The following is a 17,979-nucleotide window of genomic DNA, read 5'->3' as shown; positions in this document are numbered from 1 at the left end:
CAGCGTTGTCCAACTCTTTGCCAATGAAATGGACTGAAAAGATATAGAGGTCAGACTGCTCTGGGTGCCTGCTTTGATAACGCCATTCTTGACAGGGATGGATTGTGGGGAACGACCCAGAGGAAGAAATGCCCACCTGGCCAAAGGATGCCAAAGCTGAATAAACAAAGTTCTTTTGCTAGCTTTGGATTTATTTGCAGAACCTTGAAATAAATAAAAGGGACATTCTGCAAAGGAAAGGATGGAAAGGTGCAGAGACAGATCATCATAAAGTGACATGCAGTGAACTGCAATTATTCCAGATAGATTTGGCAGTGGCTTTGTTTTTTTTAAATAATAAAAAAAGGTTCCCCACCCTCCTGCATCTTCAAGCAGGACTTATTTATCAGTGAGCAAATATTACTGAAAAGAAATCTTATTCCTCAGAAACAAGAGATTTCCTCAGTACCAAAGGACAGTTCACACAGTTCACCCCAGGCAAGAGAAACTCCAATTAAGAAATTAAATCAGCCCCTTTGCTCACAAACCAAGGATGTCCAGAGATAGAGATTCCAGAGGTGAAGATTAAGTGAGAGGCTGGATTCCCCCTTGATTGGCAGCACAGCTGTACCATACTCATTAATACCTGAGGCCTCAGCCAAAAGGTCAGGATTGGAGCTTAATGCTTTGATGACTGCTGAGTGAAATTCCTTGTGAGGGGACTCCAGCTCATCTGGCTCCTCCCGGTTAAGATGTGTGCTGACCTGCTGCGTGGTTTGACAAGAAACCTGCGCAGCAGAGAGCTCAGAATTTTCTAACTGCTTAGAAAGTGTTGATCCATCAGGATTCTGCAAAATCTTCAGGGCCGGTAGCTTCACTGCTCCTGGAAAGGCTTTGGATCTGCCTTGCACCTCCAGAGACTTTTTATCTGAACCAGTTTGTTCCCTGATGCTCTCACTCTTAAGTAAATCATTTGGCTTCCCAGGTGGTGTCTGTCTCAATAACACAGTCTCTCCATATTTTGAAACCTTATCTACGTAGAATGCAGCAATGCACAGAAAAAAAGGTGTATGCAATTACACAGGCATAGATAGTAACAGAAAAGCTCATGCCCAAAACCTGCTCTAATACCTGCACATGCAAAACAAAAGGTAGGCAGAATTCACAACCCTTTGAACATAAATATCAAGCTATCAGAATGAGAGCAAGTGCAGCACAGACTATTATTAATAATATGGAATAAGTCCCCTTACAGAAATTTGAGGAAATGTAATCAATTATTACAACATAAATTATTTAAAATTGGTATTACATTAATGCCTGGAAACCTCTACCAAGACTGAGGTCCCACTGTATGAACACGCACTAAAAAAATAGTCTGTGCCCAAAATTGTTGATAATCTAAAAAGACCGGGCAGTACAAGTCTGAGAGGGATCCCAAGACATAAAACAGGTCCCTGTCAGGACCAGTGTCAAGACCAGGTCATCTTAGTTTCAGTGCAATGTCCTGTCCAGAGGGCCTACTTGCCTTTGGTAAAGACTGGCAAAATGAGTCCTCCAGCATGCCAATGCAGGCCATAACTTCTGCTACATAAAATTTTATACACAAATAAAGCAAGACAAATCCTCCAAATGCTGCAGTGTCTTCTCCCATAGTGCAGTACGATGCTCTTCCATTTTCTGATCGTTCTATTTTTTTGGTTCTAGACAGTCCTGAGACGAACCATGATCATCTCTCTGCTGACCTTGCGATAAACATTTCATGTACCAACGTGCATTTTTTGTTCTGTGTTTTCCCAACTCAACATACTTAGCAGGTCTCCTACTTTCACCAAGTCAAAATATTTAATCTTGTAGCCTAGTAGCAACGGCATGTTTTACTCATCAGGCTAACTTCCAATATTAAAATGGGAACAATCTGCTGTTCCAAGTGCAATGAAAAGTTTGACGGAATGAAGTCTCAAGTTTCCACATGAAACTTCCAAATGGCAATAGTAATTGGCCAAATTCTGTAGAACAGGTGACCAATATTCACTTTTGCCTCTAATGAGTTTTGTTTTTTCAATCTAAATTCCTCGGATTTTGGTTAAATACTTCATAACACTTAAATGGTGCTTCTCATCTCCAGAGGTGCTTTCTAGGTCTCTAATTTACATTTGGACACACTAAAGCTGAAAAAGGTTAAGCAACATGTCTGTGGTTACAGAGGGGGGCCACTGTAAAAGTCAAGATTAAGAATGTAGAAAACTCTGGTTCCCATTCCTGCGAGTAAGAGAGACAGACAGACCACGCTCCCAGTACAAAATGACAGCAATACTTATTACTAGAGGTTAAGAGCAAACCAACCTTCAGACCCTTTCTGCTTCCTCTCAACTTCTTTGCGATACTCTTCCAGTTCTCGATCAGTGAGTTTATTGAAGGGATTTGGTCCTGTTGTACTCATTATAACTTTTGGCTGATATTCCTTCTCAATGATTGCTTTTGATGCAGTCACCAGTTCTCCCTGCCAAAAAAACAATGGGGATATGTGTGCCACTAAAGAAAATTCAGAGAACCGTGACAAAGGTTGAGGCTACAAGCAGCCAAAATAAAACAAAAAGATAGGTCTGATAAAAAAAAAAGAGAAAATGTTGGTGTTTATTTTCTTTGGGGTTTAATAAGCACTATTAACAATTAGGATCTTTAAAGGTTGTTTAATTTTAAATAAAAAATACGTCTCAACTAAAAGTCTACATAGACATCAGTGTTTTCAACCAGGGAATATCCACTATTGAACAGTACATCAAATAGCAGTGGCCAAACAGGCTTTGTTGGATTACATTTATTTATGTGAATATATCAAGTTTCTTTAGAATAATAGAAAGAAGATAACGGTCCCAATTCTGGAAACTTTCTGAGCATGGTGCTCCAGCAGAAATTAATGGGATTCTCATAGAGAATGCTTATGGGATCAAGCCTAGTATTTATAAATATTCAATGTTTAGAGAAAAAGCAATTACTAGTAGCTAAGAGATGTTACAGGAAAAAGTTAATTAGCTATCGTAAGTACCCCAAATTAAAAGCATTTTGCAAGTGTCTGTAATAATACTGAGTGTTTAGAAATGTTAATATGTCCTCACTGGTGTTAGCATGTTTATTTAATATCTTTCATATAAATGGGATAAAGAAAGACTGTTAGACTGCTAATAATATATGTTCAAAGGCCAAGAACAGGGAGCGCGCAGCTACCCAGGAAAGTCAGTCTCTCCCCACAAACATCATAGGATCGTGACGAAATGGGTTGCCACCAACAAAAACATATGCCTCTCTAAATGAGTTAGTCTCTAATGTGCCACCCTGCCCTGTTTTCTGGCATGATAAATAATATGCTGGAGAACTAGCATCTGATGCATAACCTGTGCTTTCATCGGAACAAATATCTAAGATTTATTCTTTGGTCAGTGAGGCAATTTTACTTAAGTCCTAAAGCTTTCTCCTTATGAAAGCACAAATGCAATCCAGATAGTTTCAAAGCTGTACAATACTGCTGTGTGGTAGGTGTAGGAAAGGATCGCTGGAATATGTTGAGAATTAAGTATGATGTATTTAAATAACAGGATGCATCTCTAAGTTGTTTCCATGTCAAACTGTTACTTGTATTAATACTTAAAATCCAAAGTGTAAGTGCTGTGTACAGTTAAAATAGTAAACAGTACTGAAGAGAAAAATTACAAGGTACAGCAGGCACGAGAGGTTTTTACTGTACAAAAAGCCAAGGGATTATTTTTCTGAATGATAAAAGCTGCTGAGAAGACATCATCAGCTCCAGCTGGAGTCAGATTAGATGCTCTTAGTGGACAATGAGCCAAAGAATGAATAAACAGTGAGATGTGCGTGAAAGCCTGAGACAACAGCTCCAGGCACCTGCATCTCTCTGGATGCAATCCAGGGACACAAAGAGACTAATTGCCAAAGGATACACTCAGGTCAAGCAGCCAACATCAGCAGAGTATGGTGATGACCAGATGACATGGAGAAACACTGTTGCCATGCTATGCCTTAAATTAATCCAAAGTGAAAGCGCTTCATATAACATCTATCACCACCTGCTCAAATTAGGGGAAGTGTGCAATGGAAATACCACTATATTGTACAGAGGTAGGAAAGAGGAAGGGAGAGGACATCTGTCCCTCAAAATGAGATGCTTTTCTTTGTTAACTCATTATTTAAATGTCCAACTGAGCAAGAGCCTATTTCCTCATGTTAGCATAGACTGCCAGCAACTACAATCTATTTTATTTTCATGTTAAGGGAAGAACAATTTAGGAACCTTATAAAAACAAATCTAATGTTTAGGGGCAAAGCAGGTATCAAGTATCCTTTTTTTCTCTTGCCAATTAGCTACCAAAATGCCCCAGAGAATCTGTTCTTGCTAACTTGGGTTGGCAGTAATGAAACTGCTTTCTGGACCAGCGTACCTCTTACTTTGGACACCCTGACATCTAATCCCCCACTCTGGTTCAAATGAAACATTTGCTATGAAAATAGCAAAATTATTTCTAAACTGCCTTAGCAGATTTTAACAAGAAAGTTCATTCACAGAAGTGTTGGAAGTCCTCTCTCCTCCTGCTCAACGATGAGAAATCAGAAACATTCATGAAAAAGGAAAGATTAGCATTATGCATTTGTCGTCATCTGCATCTTCAGAATAAGGAAAAGGCATCAATATAAACTACAAAATCAGATTATATTAATATTATAATTACTGATGAGGAACCATATTGATTATAATACAGTTCGTGCAATAAGTATTGAACTTCGTCAGATCTTTAAAATGTACTTCATCCTTTAACAGCCCATTGGTTCATGAAAGGCAGACTGTTCAGCTTTCTGTTTAGCAACACTTCTCTTATCACTGAATACTTCTTTTTAATATAAAACTAGGGACTATTTGCATGGACATTTCATTTGGTCCCTATCTGAATTTATGAGCTTCTGATTACAACTTCCAAACTGATTTTCTAGAAACTGACCACAGTAGGAAATTACAACCAGTAGCAAAGAAAAGACGAAGCATTATTTAAAGGAACTAAGCAGTTATTTTCAATAAAATAAGAATAACCCTTGCGTCAGCTGTGGAAGTAACACCTACCATTCCATTTTTAAAGGATGTATTTGCTGATTTCCATGAGCTACCCTTTTTAAGTACCGGAGAACCACCTGTTTTAGTTTGACATTCTGCTTACACCAGTGTAAGCACATTAAACTACAAAAGACCCACCAATTAGTAGTGTTTTCTCAGTGTCATAATTTATCTGTAAACAAGTTTAAAGCTGTGAGCTGTCAAGAGTGATAGTTTTTCTTGATAAAATGGAAGAAAACAAATAATGCTCACAACTGCTTTGGGTTCAAACAGTAACAAAACAAAACAAAAAAATCACACTGGCTGCATCTACATGAGATGCCAACTGTGCAGTAGTGTCACATGGCAGGAAGCATGATGAGACACTACTGTGTAGCAGTAACGAGTTAGTACGCAGTCAGCGTCACTCAAAAGCCGTTCGGCAACACTACTGCACGGTAACTCCAGTCACTCCGAGTCATTTAGTACTTGTTTATACAAGTACTAAATGCCTGCACAGTAACAAATGCGTAGTCAGCGTCTCATGTAGATGCAGCCACAGCGCATGTAAACATGTAGAAAATAATCAAACCATTAGCAATAAGCAGCATGGGTTTGTAAAGCAGCAATCATGCCAAAAAGGCATAATTTTACAGGATTACAGAATAACTAGACAAAGAGAACGTACTCAATACAAAGCATGTTGTTTTCAATGAAGCATTTGAAAGACTCTTCAAATCTTACTTGAAAAATTCCTATCATGTGAATTGAAAACTGACTGAAAAACTGTAGGCAAACAGTAGTGACAAACTGCATGGCATCCAGCCTGGAGCGGGGTGACTAATGGGCTATGATTATGCTTTGTTTCATTTAAAAGACCATCTTTATTTGTTTCTGGGAAGAGGACAGTAAGAAGGCACATCAAGTTCATGACACTCATCTAGGAAGCACAACATTGAGGACAGGGAAATTACACAAATGGGTCTACAAATATGGGCAGGAAATCAAGAGAGTAATCAAACATAGAAAAATGCAAGTTCATGTTTCTGTGGGAAAATAATCTCTCTCACAGATATTCACACTGACAGGAAACACCTTGATTTCAACAGTTAGGACAGTTTATGCTCTAGCTGAATATCTGCCCCCAGGGAGCAGTACTGCTGAAAGAGACCTCAGGCAATAACAGACAGAGATTAAGCATAAAATGCACTCATTGCGTACTACATAAAAAAGAGATTAAGACACAGGAGAGGAAGGGGATACTTGTGCTCTCCTGAAACTGTATCCAGTATACTTTTTTTGACAGTACCTAAAAAAGGAAAATCTGGTGGCAGTTCAAAAACGACCAGTGCAAATAATAATATAGAGCATCTTGGAATGTGAATTGTCTAATGGATGTACAATTGAAAAAAATCCTTTCCTTTAAGTCAGAAAAGGGGAAACATAACTAACAGTGATGGGATAAAATTAGATGATTAGGCTGACCAAGAAACAATCGCTGGATTAGGGCACAAAGCAGTCTCTCAATGACAGTCGAGGAAGCCTTAGGTCTCAAAACTTTAGCACTAAAACATTGTTAAAAATACATACTAGGGAACTAACATGTACTGGGGAAGAGAGGGACAAAATATGTGATAGACTAGAGGAGTCTGACAGGCACTTTTTTCATCTTGTAGCTTATATGTCTTAATGATGCCATATGGACTTCTGGATGTCCTTGTTCTTCGAGGCAGAGACAGACTGGGATCATCACAGAGGCATCTCTTACCACTAGGAGATTAAAATGGAAGAGAAATTCCATATGACCTTACAAGATGGCTTGGATTTGCCCTTGATACTGTCAGGCCTATAAGAATATCCCCAAGTAAAAGAGTTGGTTCTTTACCATAAAGCATAAAGAAACTTGAACTCAAGATAGAGAAACAAAATCATGAAGACCCACAGCTCCAGCATCTTCCACTGCATGAAAAATCTGGTTGGCCCAACTAGAAGTGCACTAGGACACAGAAAAAAAGTGCTTCTTTTTAATCAAAAGGTATTGGGCCTTCCTTCTCCAAAAAAAGAAATTCAGCAAAGTATGTCCAGAAAGCATATGAGATCTGAAGTATTACTACCATAATGAAAGCCAGGTAGAAGGTATTGCTAATAAACAACTCGACTGGTGGAAGACTTGGAATATCAAAAGCAAAGGTTAAGGCTAGGTCAGGAATTTTTTATTTTATTTTTAAATCAACTTTCCTGGGGTCAGCAAAACCTGAAAGCTTAAAGCTTCATCTTGAATACAGAGTAGAAGCAGACTTTCCAATTTTATAGTAGTAGCTGTACCACAACTTCAAATGACTTGCAGTTACTGTGGAGACGCTATTAACTGCTTCATTCTAGACACATTAACTCACAGCACATTAAGTTCCTCGTGATTTAGAAAGACGGGGATCTCCTATTAACTGCATATTTGATTCCCTATGAAAGAAGTCTTAGTTTTATTTTCCTTAACATAGAAAAATGTCACTTGAACAAAATATAAGATTGTGCAGCAGAAGCCTGTAAATTTGTTGTGCCTTCATCTGTAATGAGAGTGGCTCTTAAGGATAAGAGCTCAACGTATGAAGACACAGAAGAAGCCAGTGTTATAGTGATGTTATTTTATGCAACAGCTGTTAGGACCTGAAGCCTGTGCATGTATATTTGTATAGTGAGAGTGATTTCTCCAACACTTGTATAAAGAAAAGTGATGGGTAAAATAATACCTGTTAATACAATTTCTTTTAAACCCTGAAAAGTTTGAAGGGGCATTTTTTTCTTAGGAGGGTGATCAAAAAAAGACTCATTGTCCAACTCTAGATAATGATATGCACTGGTGTTATATATGAGACTGGATCTTCTCTCTGTAGAAATTCTGGAAAAGTTTACCCATTTTGCAAACTATCATATTTTGCTTTCATAAATACCAATAGGGAATAAAAATGGGCAGGAAACTCATCTCACTTTTGGGGTAAACATGGATAGTATTAGCATCTAATATGTACTTTCTTTTCTTTACCAAATAGCATATGCAGGAAGATAACTGGCTTATTGAAGTTAATTGATATTAGCATCCTACATTTATATCAAACCCTTTATCTTAAAAGGACAAATCCTTAAGATGTCTTTGAGGTCAGAGATCACTACTAAAATACAGCCACCTCTGGGGCAGTACAAAGAACCTATTCAGCAGAAGCAAAGCTGAATAATAATTTTTAGGAAAAGATACTAATAACTCTGCTTCACCAGGAAGTAACCTAGCTCTTGCAAATTTTATTATATTACAGAATAGCAGTGACAATAAAATCCTAATACTCTGGTTGGCCAGGACTGCAGCAGAAACACAATTAGATAATAAAGTATGTAACAAGATTGTAATTCTGTGATGCATAATGGCTAGGGACAGACATTCAAAAAGCCTGAGCCTGAATTGATTCAATCTTTTCAGGTTAGTCTAAGTTAGCTAAGCTAAATCAGTTTTGTAACCAGACAGACATCCCAGACATGCAGGCACATGCCTGCAGTGGCTCAGACCAGAAGCTGGGGGGCACTAGAGCAGCCCTCCCTTCCTTTCTACAGAGCTAAGGGGGGGTGTGGCCCGGACCCGGCAGGATGCTCTGATTAGGGAGGATGCCCCACTCCTGACCAGCCCAGCAGGGAATGTTTATCACCCCTAACTCAGTGTTTATCAGCCCATTAAGAAAACACCAGAGGGACATGACCAGCTATCTGCTGATTCTGCCTTTGCCCTGCCAGAGGTAGGCAGCATGTGGTCTGCTAGCTAATGCTGAGAGGTGTCTGTGAGGGATGGGGGAATGCCTGCTTAGCAGAGAGTGGGGAAGGGAGGGGAGAGAGAGTGGGCAGATGCTGCTGTGCCTGCAAGTCTCTGTGGAAGCTGCAGCCAGGGAACGGAGAGGAGGGGTCGGCCCTGCTGTAGAGAAGAAAGCCCCACCCAGCCCAGAGAGCATGCTGGGATGCTGGGGGAGTCTGATTTAATTTAAACTAGCAAGGGGTTTGGGACAGACATTGCAAAAATCGGTTTGAGCCAAATCAGTTAAGTCTGATACTACACTCAACCAGGTTTATCTCAAACCAGTTTCAGCCATTCTCAAACTGGTTTATCTGCACTGAACTTATGTTCTGTTACAGGTTTAAACTCGTTTCTGATCACTTAAACTGGTTTATGTGTAATGTCTGTCCCTAGCCAAGAAGCATGTATGACCAGAATTTCTCAGAATATTGTCAAAGCACATGACAAGACAAAATGATGTGTTTATTAATGTAGCCATGAGCAGACAGGACTCAAAACATGACATGCAATATGGGAGTTCTCTCTCCTAATATTCATGTATATCTAAACATTTAGTAAACATTTTTAAAGCTCTACTGAGATATGACAGACAGCAATTTATACTAGAACTTGAAATGTTTGACTGCAAAACCCTAAGAATACTTGACAGCTGAAGACCATGCACCAAACAATGAAAAAGTCCCACAGAATTTAACTTATGAAACAGGTTGTGAATTATATTTTCTGTAGCTATTTATTTGCTTCTGAAAATCTTAGATGAAAGGGATTAAAGAATGTGCGTGTGATTTTTTTTGGCATAATCTTACCAAGCAAATCTCTTCAATGTCAAAGCCCTCTTCTTACTATAGTAATTCTTCACAAAGTATTCAGATCCCATTCTGAATCCTTGTTTTATATAAAGATAATGAAATAAGGTAGCTACTTATTCTGCTCTGTGTGGTAAAATATCGTATTTTACAATATTTTGCTCTTATGGTATTTTCATGACACCAAACAGAAAAAAAGAGTACATCATTTGGGCTTTTATTTCTGATATTACACATTGGTAAGGTCATACTATTGTTATTTTCCCATTTTTCAGGCTTTTATCTTAATACTTGTATGCAAATAATCTTGTAATGTCATTATTAACAAGTGTTGGAAAAATGCCTTGTATTTTGCTGGGAAAAACAGTACTGCATGCTGTGACAACAAACAGATATTTCTTCTTTTGTTTTCTGCTTAATTGATTAAGCAGAGAAGTTGGCAAAGTGAAGGATAGACTCTGCTTTGAAGTGTCTGCTTTGGGTTTTTGTTCTCTAGCCTTAGATGTGGTAAAGTTATTACCCCACAGAGTATGGGTATCTTTTGGCAACAATATGAGCCTGGGCCTAAAAACGTGTTTACCAAATGCACAGCATTACAGGACATGCTGCATCTACAATGCAGGCTGGCTGATCACAGATGGAATGTTTAAAAAAAAAATCACAAGTTTAGCAACAACCATATATTTCAAATTATTCTCAATCCTTAAGAGGATAAATATTCTGATGGGAAAAGGCACTTTCTATTTGGCTTACAATGGATTTGGAAATTTGATAAGTTAGGGGCTGAAAAGAGAGAAGAGAACACATGTTTACCCACTGAAATACCGTGGTAAACTGATGCTACAGACCCTGTCAACATATGATAAGGAAGGAGAGCAAAGGATAGACTGAAAAATTTCCAGTATGGGAACTGCTCCAATTTTACTCAGCCTTCCAAGCAAATACAGAACACATTTTAGATTTATCTTGTACCTCAACTGTATTTTATAACAAGCCACAGATATTGTCTATTTATTCATTAACTGAAAATTAGTATAATTGAGGCCCAGTTATTTGCACTGTTGAGCATCTCCTGTATCTCAGCTTCCCCTACAGGAAGACTGACAGAGGCACATAGCACCTCACAATGTAGGACCATTAATCATGGGGAGGGGGGGAAGAGGGGTTGGGTTTTTTGGGTTTTTTTTGTAAACTTGAAAAATCTTGAACCTGTGGATATCTTTGGAATTACACTGATGTACTCAGGCGGAGACTGGGCAAGCTCAAAATGGATCTCAAATTAGGATTATCAAACACAGACAACATCATGCACACACAAAACACCACATGCAGAATTCTTGGTCAGCAGCTTATCTTCAAACACTATTTCATGTTATCCACCAGCTTGAAGATATACAAAAGAAACTAATAAAAAATATAAAAGGCACTTTAAAAGGGTAATTTAATGGCTTATATAATCACACATACATAATTTGTAGATCCATCTAGTCACTTTTTTAATTGCCAAATCATTACCTAAAAAAGGGAACAAATCAGGGTAAGGAAGAGGTAAAAGTGAAGGGTGAACAACATTATTTAGAGCAGTATGACAGGGCAGTAAGTACCTTTCTAACAGAGAGAGATTTAGCGGGACTAAAGGCCTGCTCTGTGAGATCGAGCCCTTCAATAGTTTCCGTACAGTCTGAGAGGGGAGCATCCTGCAACAGTAAATTGAGTAAACAGAGCAAACCAAGCCCGGGCTTTAAAACATCAACCAAGAGCATTATGATGCTAGCTAAAAACATGCAGAAAACAATACTTGGTAAAACAGCAATGACAATGAACTGACATGCACACAACATCACACCCAGACTGAATAACGCTATGATTGTGATTTGACTAGTCATACTTCATAAAGTACATCAGAAAATACTTAACTAGTACCAATTAAAGCAGATAACTTAAGTCACTGGGGTGTGTTCTGGATTGCATAACTATGCGACTTTAAACAATAATGGAAAGATAATGTCTTTATTCAATGTATTCCAACATACTACTTATACCGTAACAGTTTTACTGTTGATGCACACCAAGAATAATTTCCTTTTATGCCTAATTGTTATTCAAATAGTCAGTTGTGAAGTATAAGATTACATTCAATAACCATTATTATGAAAGGTGAACCTGCTATTTCTCATCTATTAAAATTTTAAGGTACATATACATGAAAAAGCCCAAGTTGTCACAAAGCCCGACTAGTTCTGAGCAGATTAGGATTCTCACCCACATAAAGCCTTTTCAGATTTCATGCATTACATTCAGCAATGAATCCAACAGCATCTCAGACATGCTTGAGCTACACAAATAAGCCTCTACATTTCTGACCCTGAGCACTCTTGCAACAACAATGGCATTACCTCTAACACTTACCTTATAAATAGTTACTCTCTGCCAATTAAAGAATATTTTATAGTGACATATTAGGTGAAAATAAATGATACTGAACATTAACTTTAATTATGTTGTAGGCACTCTGTGCTCTCACCTGCACAAGGCTCCTGTCCACAACTACCCCAGAAAGAACCTGTGACTGAGGGCCAGCAGTTTTAATATCTTGTAGGTTTTGCTCCCGGATCTGTGAAGAAAACAGCAGAATAAATACATGCAAACTATAGAGAGAAATTCAGTGTCAATTCAGCTGGAGAAAATAGTCGATCAGGGACAGAACTTCATCTAGAGCAGCGGCTCCCAATCTGCGGTATGGGTACCACCAGTGGTACGCAGACAACCTGTCAGTAGTACACGTGAACAGACTTATTAGAATTACTTTATATGACAAAAAATTGCTGGTGGTACTTAAGGTTGAACTGAAAAATTCGCTGGTGGTACTTAAGATCGTATTGTTTTAAATTGGTGGTGCGCAATCTGTCAGAGTTTGGGAACCGCTGATCTAGAGTACATCACCAGGGGCTCCCTCCAGAGGTGGTGCAATCAGCCAATCACCTACCCTGGAAATCTTCAAGAGGAGGCTGGACAGTCACTTTGATGGGGTCACCTGACCCCAGTTGTCTTTCCTGCCTAGTGCAGGGGGTCTGGACCCGATGATCTTGCAAGGTCCTTTCCAGCCCCTTACAGTCTATGAATCTAAACCACAGCTCTGCGGATGTCAATGAAGCTGTAACAATAAACACCAGGTGAAGAACTACTCCTGGATTCCTACTGATCTAGGTGAGGTTTTTTATATGCCAATCAGCAAAGTATCCAAGTACCACAGCACAAGCTCTCCTTCACTGTTTATTCTTGCATGGGATAAAAAGTAGAAAATCAGGTAGGAGAGAAAGCCAATTTGTGGGGAAAAAGGATTTTCATTCAGCATTTCACTCCAGGTCATTCTTCTACCATACTGAACCTTATTTAACTGTGACCATGTTCAGTCTTGTTGCCCCTAGCCATATGCCATAGCCACTCCCCACAGAACAGAAATCTAAACCAACAAAAGTTTTCAAAAAATACTGTTCAACACCTTACCTTCCCATTGCAAACTTGACAATGAGGCCTATATTTTCACCAGGGCACAAAGACTGTCGCCTCTTTGAAAGTGTATAACCTGATATTTGTATATGTATAAGAGGATATTTATAAAAGTAAAAATCACCAAACAGCACAGTGTATACTTGTGTATCCACCGGCTTTCTCTGTTATTCCTTTACTGCTTCCAAGTTCTTTTCTGACAGAATGTGAGGATGGAAACAAAATAATTCCTGAACTTGCATGTCTTGTGAGCACACTGAAGTTATAACAACTGACTCAATAAATTATTTCATTTGTAAAGCTGCAGAGGAGGATGCATTTAGAGACTGCCATTCTTTAACTCATATGTTAAATGGACATTTGACTTAAATATATATTGAAATAAAAAACAACTTTACCTAGGTTACTATCAATACCTGAGATTAAACACTGAAAAATGTAAAAACTTGCTTCCTCTATACCAGGACTGGGATCACGGGGCAGTGACAGCGCGGGGCCAGGGTCCTGTGATCCCAGCCCCAGCCACCGCCCAGATGCTGCTCCTCATCCATCCACCCATCTGTGGCCCCATCCCAGCCAAGCAGGGAGCAGAGCCATGATCTGCCACCTGTATGCCCCTGTGATGGGTGCTGGTTCTCTAGGCAGGGGCACGCAGGGAGCAGATCGAGGCTCTGTCCTAGGCCTCAGCCCCATATTGTCACCACCCCATGATCCAGGGGTCTCCTTGGGGACTGGCTGGAACCTGCGCGGGCAGGGCATGTAGCCAGGTGGACAGGATGGGGCCGCTTAAGGAGTTTTAGTGAGCTGTTGTATGGGGATGAAGGGGTGCTGACCCAGCCCACAACAGCTCACCAAAACTCCCTATGTGGTCTGCAGGCCAAATAATTGCCCTCCCCTGCTCTATCCTATTTATAATCTTGGTTTACTCTACATTTCTCTTAGCTGGAATAAGGAAATTTCATGAAAACAGTTTTCTTTTTATTTTTTGTTTTAATATTTTTCATATTGTAATGTTCGATTCTTATACACTACAAGTATATGGTTATTTGTTAAACAGCAGTCTTCACTCTGTGGCTTTATAGTTATGGAGATATTTTTCCACTCAGGAAGGACTCAACCCAAGTTAAATTACCATTGTTAAAGCAGGCATTTTAAAGACAGGCATGTCTAAACAAAAAACACTGTACCATCAGCCTGAGTAGTACAAAGAAGCAAACTTTAACTTTTGACCACTTGAACCTTCCACAAGTAGAGATTTCAGTTTTAGCATCTATGCTTTTGGATTATGTTGTATTTCACTTCCTGTGTTAAATGAATTAATTATTCTGCATCATTATGAAGATGAATGGGCCTGCTCGGTCTCTGACCTTAAACCAGACAGTAAGCACTGAATGGTTTTCATGTCAGTCGTAGTGTTGAGGTGATGCTGTTGCCGTGATAGTCCAGGAAATATGCAAGAGGCAAGAATTCTTGGGGAACTCTGAGTAAGGTAACTGTGATACCTGAAAGCTTGCCTGCATCCAACCCAACCATGCAGTTGGGTCCAATAAGAGATATGACCCACAAGAATTCTTTACTCTTTCATGCCAATACTGTTTACAACTTTACCTACAAGACAACAAGATCTTTACAAACTGGTATTTTCTACTGTGGGATTAATTAGTATGTTGTTAACTCTAGCTAACAAGTGGCTGGTATGCTTTATACTTTTACAAGCTAAAAATGATTATTCAGCCAACCCATCCCAGACAGAAGATCACTGGCAAGGCTTGAGGTCAATTTTGTCCTGAGACTGGAAGACAAACTGTTGGGCCATTTTAAAATGGATAATATCTGGCCCAATAAACGAGCAAAAAATTCTGAACATGGCAGCCCTATTATAATGTACATTTAGAGACCTAATTTTCATTAACATCAGCAGACCTAATTTTCTGCAAGAAAATTTTAACCGGCAAAGATTTGGAAATATTTTTGTAAGCGGGAGGACATTTTGGGAGTTTCAATAAAATACTATGCTTATCTTTTAGAAAAATCACATTTTAAGGATTTAATTAACAAAACTCTCCTTTCCCACTCCAGTAATAAATCATGCTACCACATGACAGTGATCCCTCCTTTTCCCTTTAGTTTTGCCTACTGAAACTGTAAAATCTTCGAGGCAGGGGCTATCCACTACTTTATTGGAGGCCAGCCTTTCTGGCAGGTCTGCTATCAGTTCGCACTGCACCCTCCGTGAGTGCCACTCTGCCCCCCTTCCCATGCCCGATCTGCTGCTCTGCCTTTTGCTTCCTGTCCTGTGTTCCCTTTCCAATCTGTTGCTTCTTGCCTCACGCCCCCAGCCCAATTTGCTACTCTGCTTTCTGCCCTATCTACCCTGGTCCTAACTACGCAATTGGTCCAAAAAAAAATCACCCGCAAGAACTCTTTCATGTTAATACTGTTTACTAGTTGTACCCATGAGAAGCAAGACCTCCATAAGCTGCCATTTTCTACTACTGCCATCAATTAACAGCAAGACATTCTCTGATCTGCAGCATGCCATGCATAGAGGTGGCCTGTGCCACTCGTGGCACATGTCACAGGCTGGCTACCCCTGCACTACTCTGTGATGGTACAATGCCTAGAAGTAGTTTTTGTTTAACTCCTACCATAGGAGTGATCGTACCATATCACGGCCATACCATAAGCAGCAGAATAATAAACATTATGTGTGCAGCTACTTCATTTTCAGTAACTTCCTCCTCCCCCCACCTCCCTCCTCCACAAAAAAAACCAAATCACATACAAATGTATTACTTAGCACCAGGTATAAACACTGGCCAAGCACTGCACCCCATGCACAGCATGAGGCTGGAGCTAGATGAAACATGTATTGGTAGCAGCACTCCCAGCTGGTTCAGGGTACATGCTGCATGCAGCACCTGTATCAGGCTAGATAGGGCGTGCAGGGCCAGATAATTTCGCCACCTATGCTGTAGCTGAAGAGCAGGTCTGAGGTTAATATAACTGCGTTTGGCTAGGTTTTTAAAAATTGGCATATTTGAATTTGATTAAATACAAAAAAAAATTGTCCTGATGGAGTGAAAGAGGAGACAAAACAAGTCTTGATAAGATAGGTAACAAAAGTCTATCTTTGTCAGAACTTAGTTCATCACTAAATGTTCTTGATTTTTGCCTTGAGTTTGAAAGGTGAGGACAATGCAGATGCCATTCTTCTGATTGCCACGCGACCCCATTAAAAGCTAAATATATCAGCTCCTTACAAGTATGCAATTTAAATCAACAGTGATTGCAAATTAAATTGTATAACTGCTATTACAAACCTTGTTCCTCATTTCTTGGACTTCTTTTGGGTTAGTGTTCAATGGAACAAACAGGTTAGGGACAGCAGAGGTGGCAGTTCTATGTCCATCCTCTTTAGTCCACTGTAATGTCAAGAATAGTTCAATAGTCAGAATTGCTGTAATGGTTAGGTACATTTGAAGTAGCAAATTTACATCACAACTGATCATGCATTATACATAAAAGATAGAGAACTGAACCAATGATTATATACTATATACTTACAAGAGCACCTAACCTGTTTTGCTCAGAAATTAAACTGCATCTTTGCACACATTTATTAAAATTAGATATATTAAAATTACTCAAACTAGGGGCCACAAAATTAGGAAAAGAAGAAAACTAAATGCTTAGAGACACTGTCAACTTGGAAGTCACTTCTGACCACAAACTTTGGTATCCAGCAGAGCTCCATGTTACACCCAGACATTACTGAACTGGAAGCATTAATCAGCAGTTCCTTTTCCTGTGCACTTGACAGCACTTGTGTGCTTACTCAAATTCTCTATTCTTCCTACAAAGTCTTTGCTTGTGAAAAGACACTTATCAATGCAATGGGAAAACCCATTTCCAATTAAGCAAGTAAAGAAAAAGAAATTGAGATATGCTCTCTTTCAACACTTGTGTTATTAGATTTTTTTTTAATCAGGTATTTTTTAAAAGTGAGTTGACAGGGTCCCTTTACTCACAGGGAAAAAAAAATCTATGCAAATATAGTGCAGATGAAAGCTAAACAGAAGTGTTTTAAAATCCAGCTACTGTGGTTTTCATAAAGGTCACTCAGAATTCTAGCATAAAAGAGCGATCATTGATTCAATCCTCTGATACTCAACAAACATTAAAGCAAACTCAAAGCATAAGATGACAGGAGTATGAAAAGCAATGTGATGTCGCTAACCAGGTTTAGTGAATGATTCTGTACTGTGAAGCAAGAGTGGGCATCACCAAAGTTTTGCATTAAAACAAACTACTGCGTAAGAATGTACTGTTTTCAAAATTAGTTCTGCACGGATAAACAGCTGTACAACACAGCAGCCTAGAGGCACAGTTTGGTGATGTCGAATATTTTATATAACTTACAGCTCAAAAGGTTACAAAAATATCCCAAACACAAACTTTAAGCGCTTCATGAGTTCTTCATAGTAGGTTGTTTTACATGGTCAGTGCATCTAGTATGTTGAAAGGATCAGCCATTTTTTTTCTCTCTCTCTGTTCCTCAAATGCAGAATATTAATAATTTCCAATTATGGTTGCATAGAAAATGCACTGAACATTAAAACAGACCTATTTTAGAGAGCAAATGCTGTGCACTTTTCTGAGTAACTTCAAAAGACAAAGATAGCCAGAAATCGTAAAATTTTATAAAGCAACAGAATTTTAAAATGTTTTGCAACTGTAAAGTAAAAAAT

The 17,979-nt window shown here is 39.0% G+C and overlaps 1 protein-coding gene across 11 annotated transcripts in view; it reads right to left on the bottom strand.

Moving 5' to 3' along the window:
* ADD1 (adducin 1) overlaps nucleotides 1-17,979 on the bottom strand; it is a 126,783-nt gene that overhangs the window by 7,253 nt on the left and 101,551 nt on the right. For 4 of the 11 annotated variants that reach the window (XM_059721527.1, XM_019479007.2, XM_059721524.1 and 1 more), the window contains exons 11-14: nucleotides 16,552-16,653; nucleotides 12,243-12,332; nucleotides 11,323-11,415; nucleotides 2,326-2,482 (exon numbers count right to left, since the gene is read on the bottom strand). In XM_059721527.1, coding sequence (XP_059577510.1) covers nucleotides 2,326-2,482; nucleotides 11,323-11,415; nucleotides 12,243-12,332; nucleotides 16,552-16,653 — 442 coding nt within the window. Of the gene's footprint in view, nucleotides 1-625; nucleotides 1,013-2,325; nucleotides 2,483-11,322; nucleotides 11,416-12,242; nucleotides 12,333-16,551; nucleotides 16,654-17,979 lie in introns of all 11 variants that reach the window. The other 7 variants (XM_019478998.2, XM_014607670.3, XM_014607672.3 and 4 more) reach the window with 3 other exon arrangements.

Source organism: Alligator mississippiensis, chromosome 2 (assembly GCF_030867095.1).
Source record: "Alligator mississippiensis isolate rAllMis1 chromosome 2, rAllMis1, whole genome shotgun sequence".
NCBI lineage: Eukaryota > Metazoa > Chordata > Crocodylia > Alligatoridae > Alligator > Alligator mississippiensis.
This window is presented reverse-complemented; position numbering and strand designations above follow the sequence as displayed.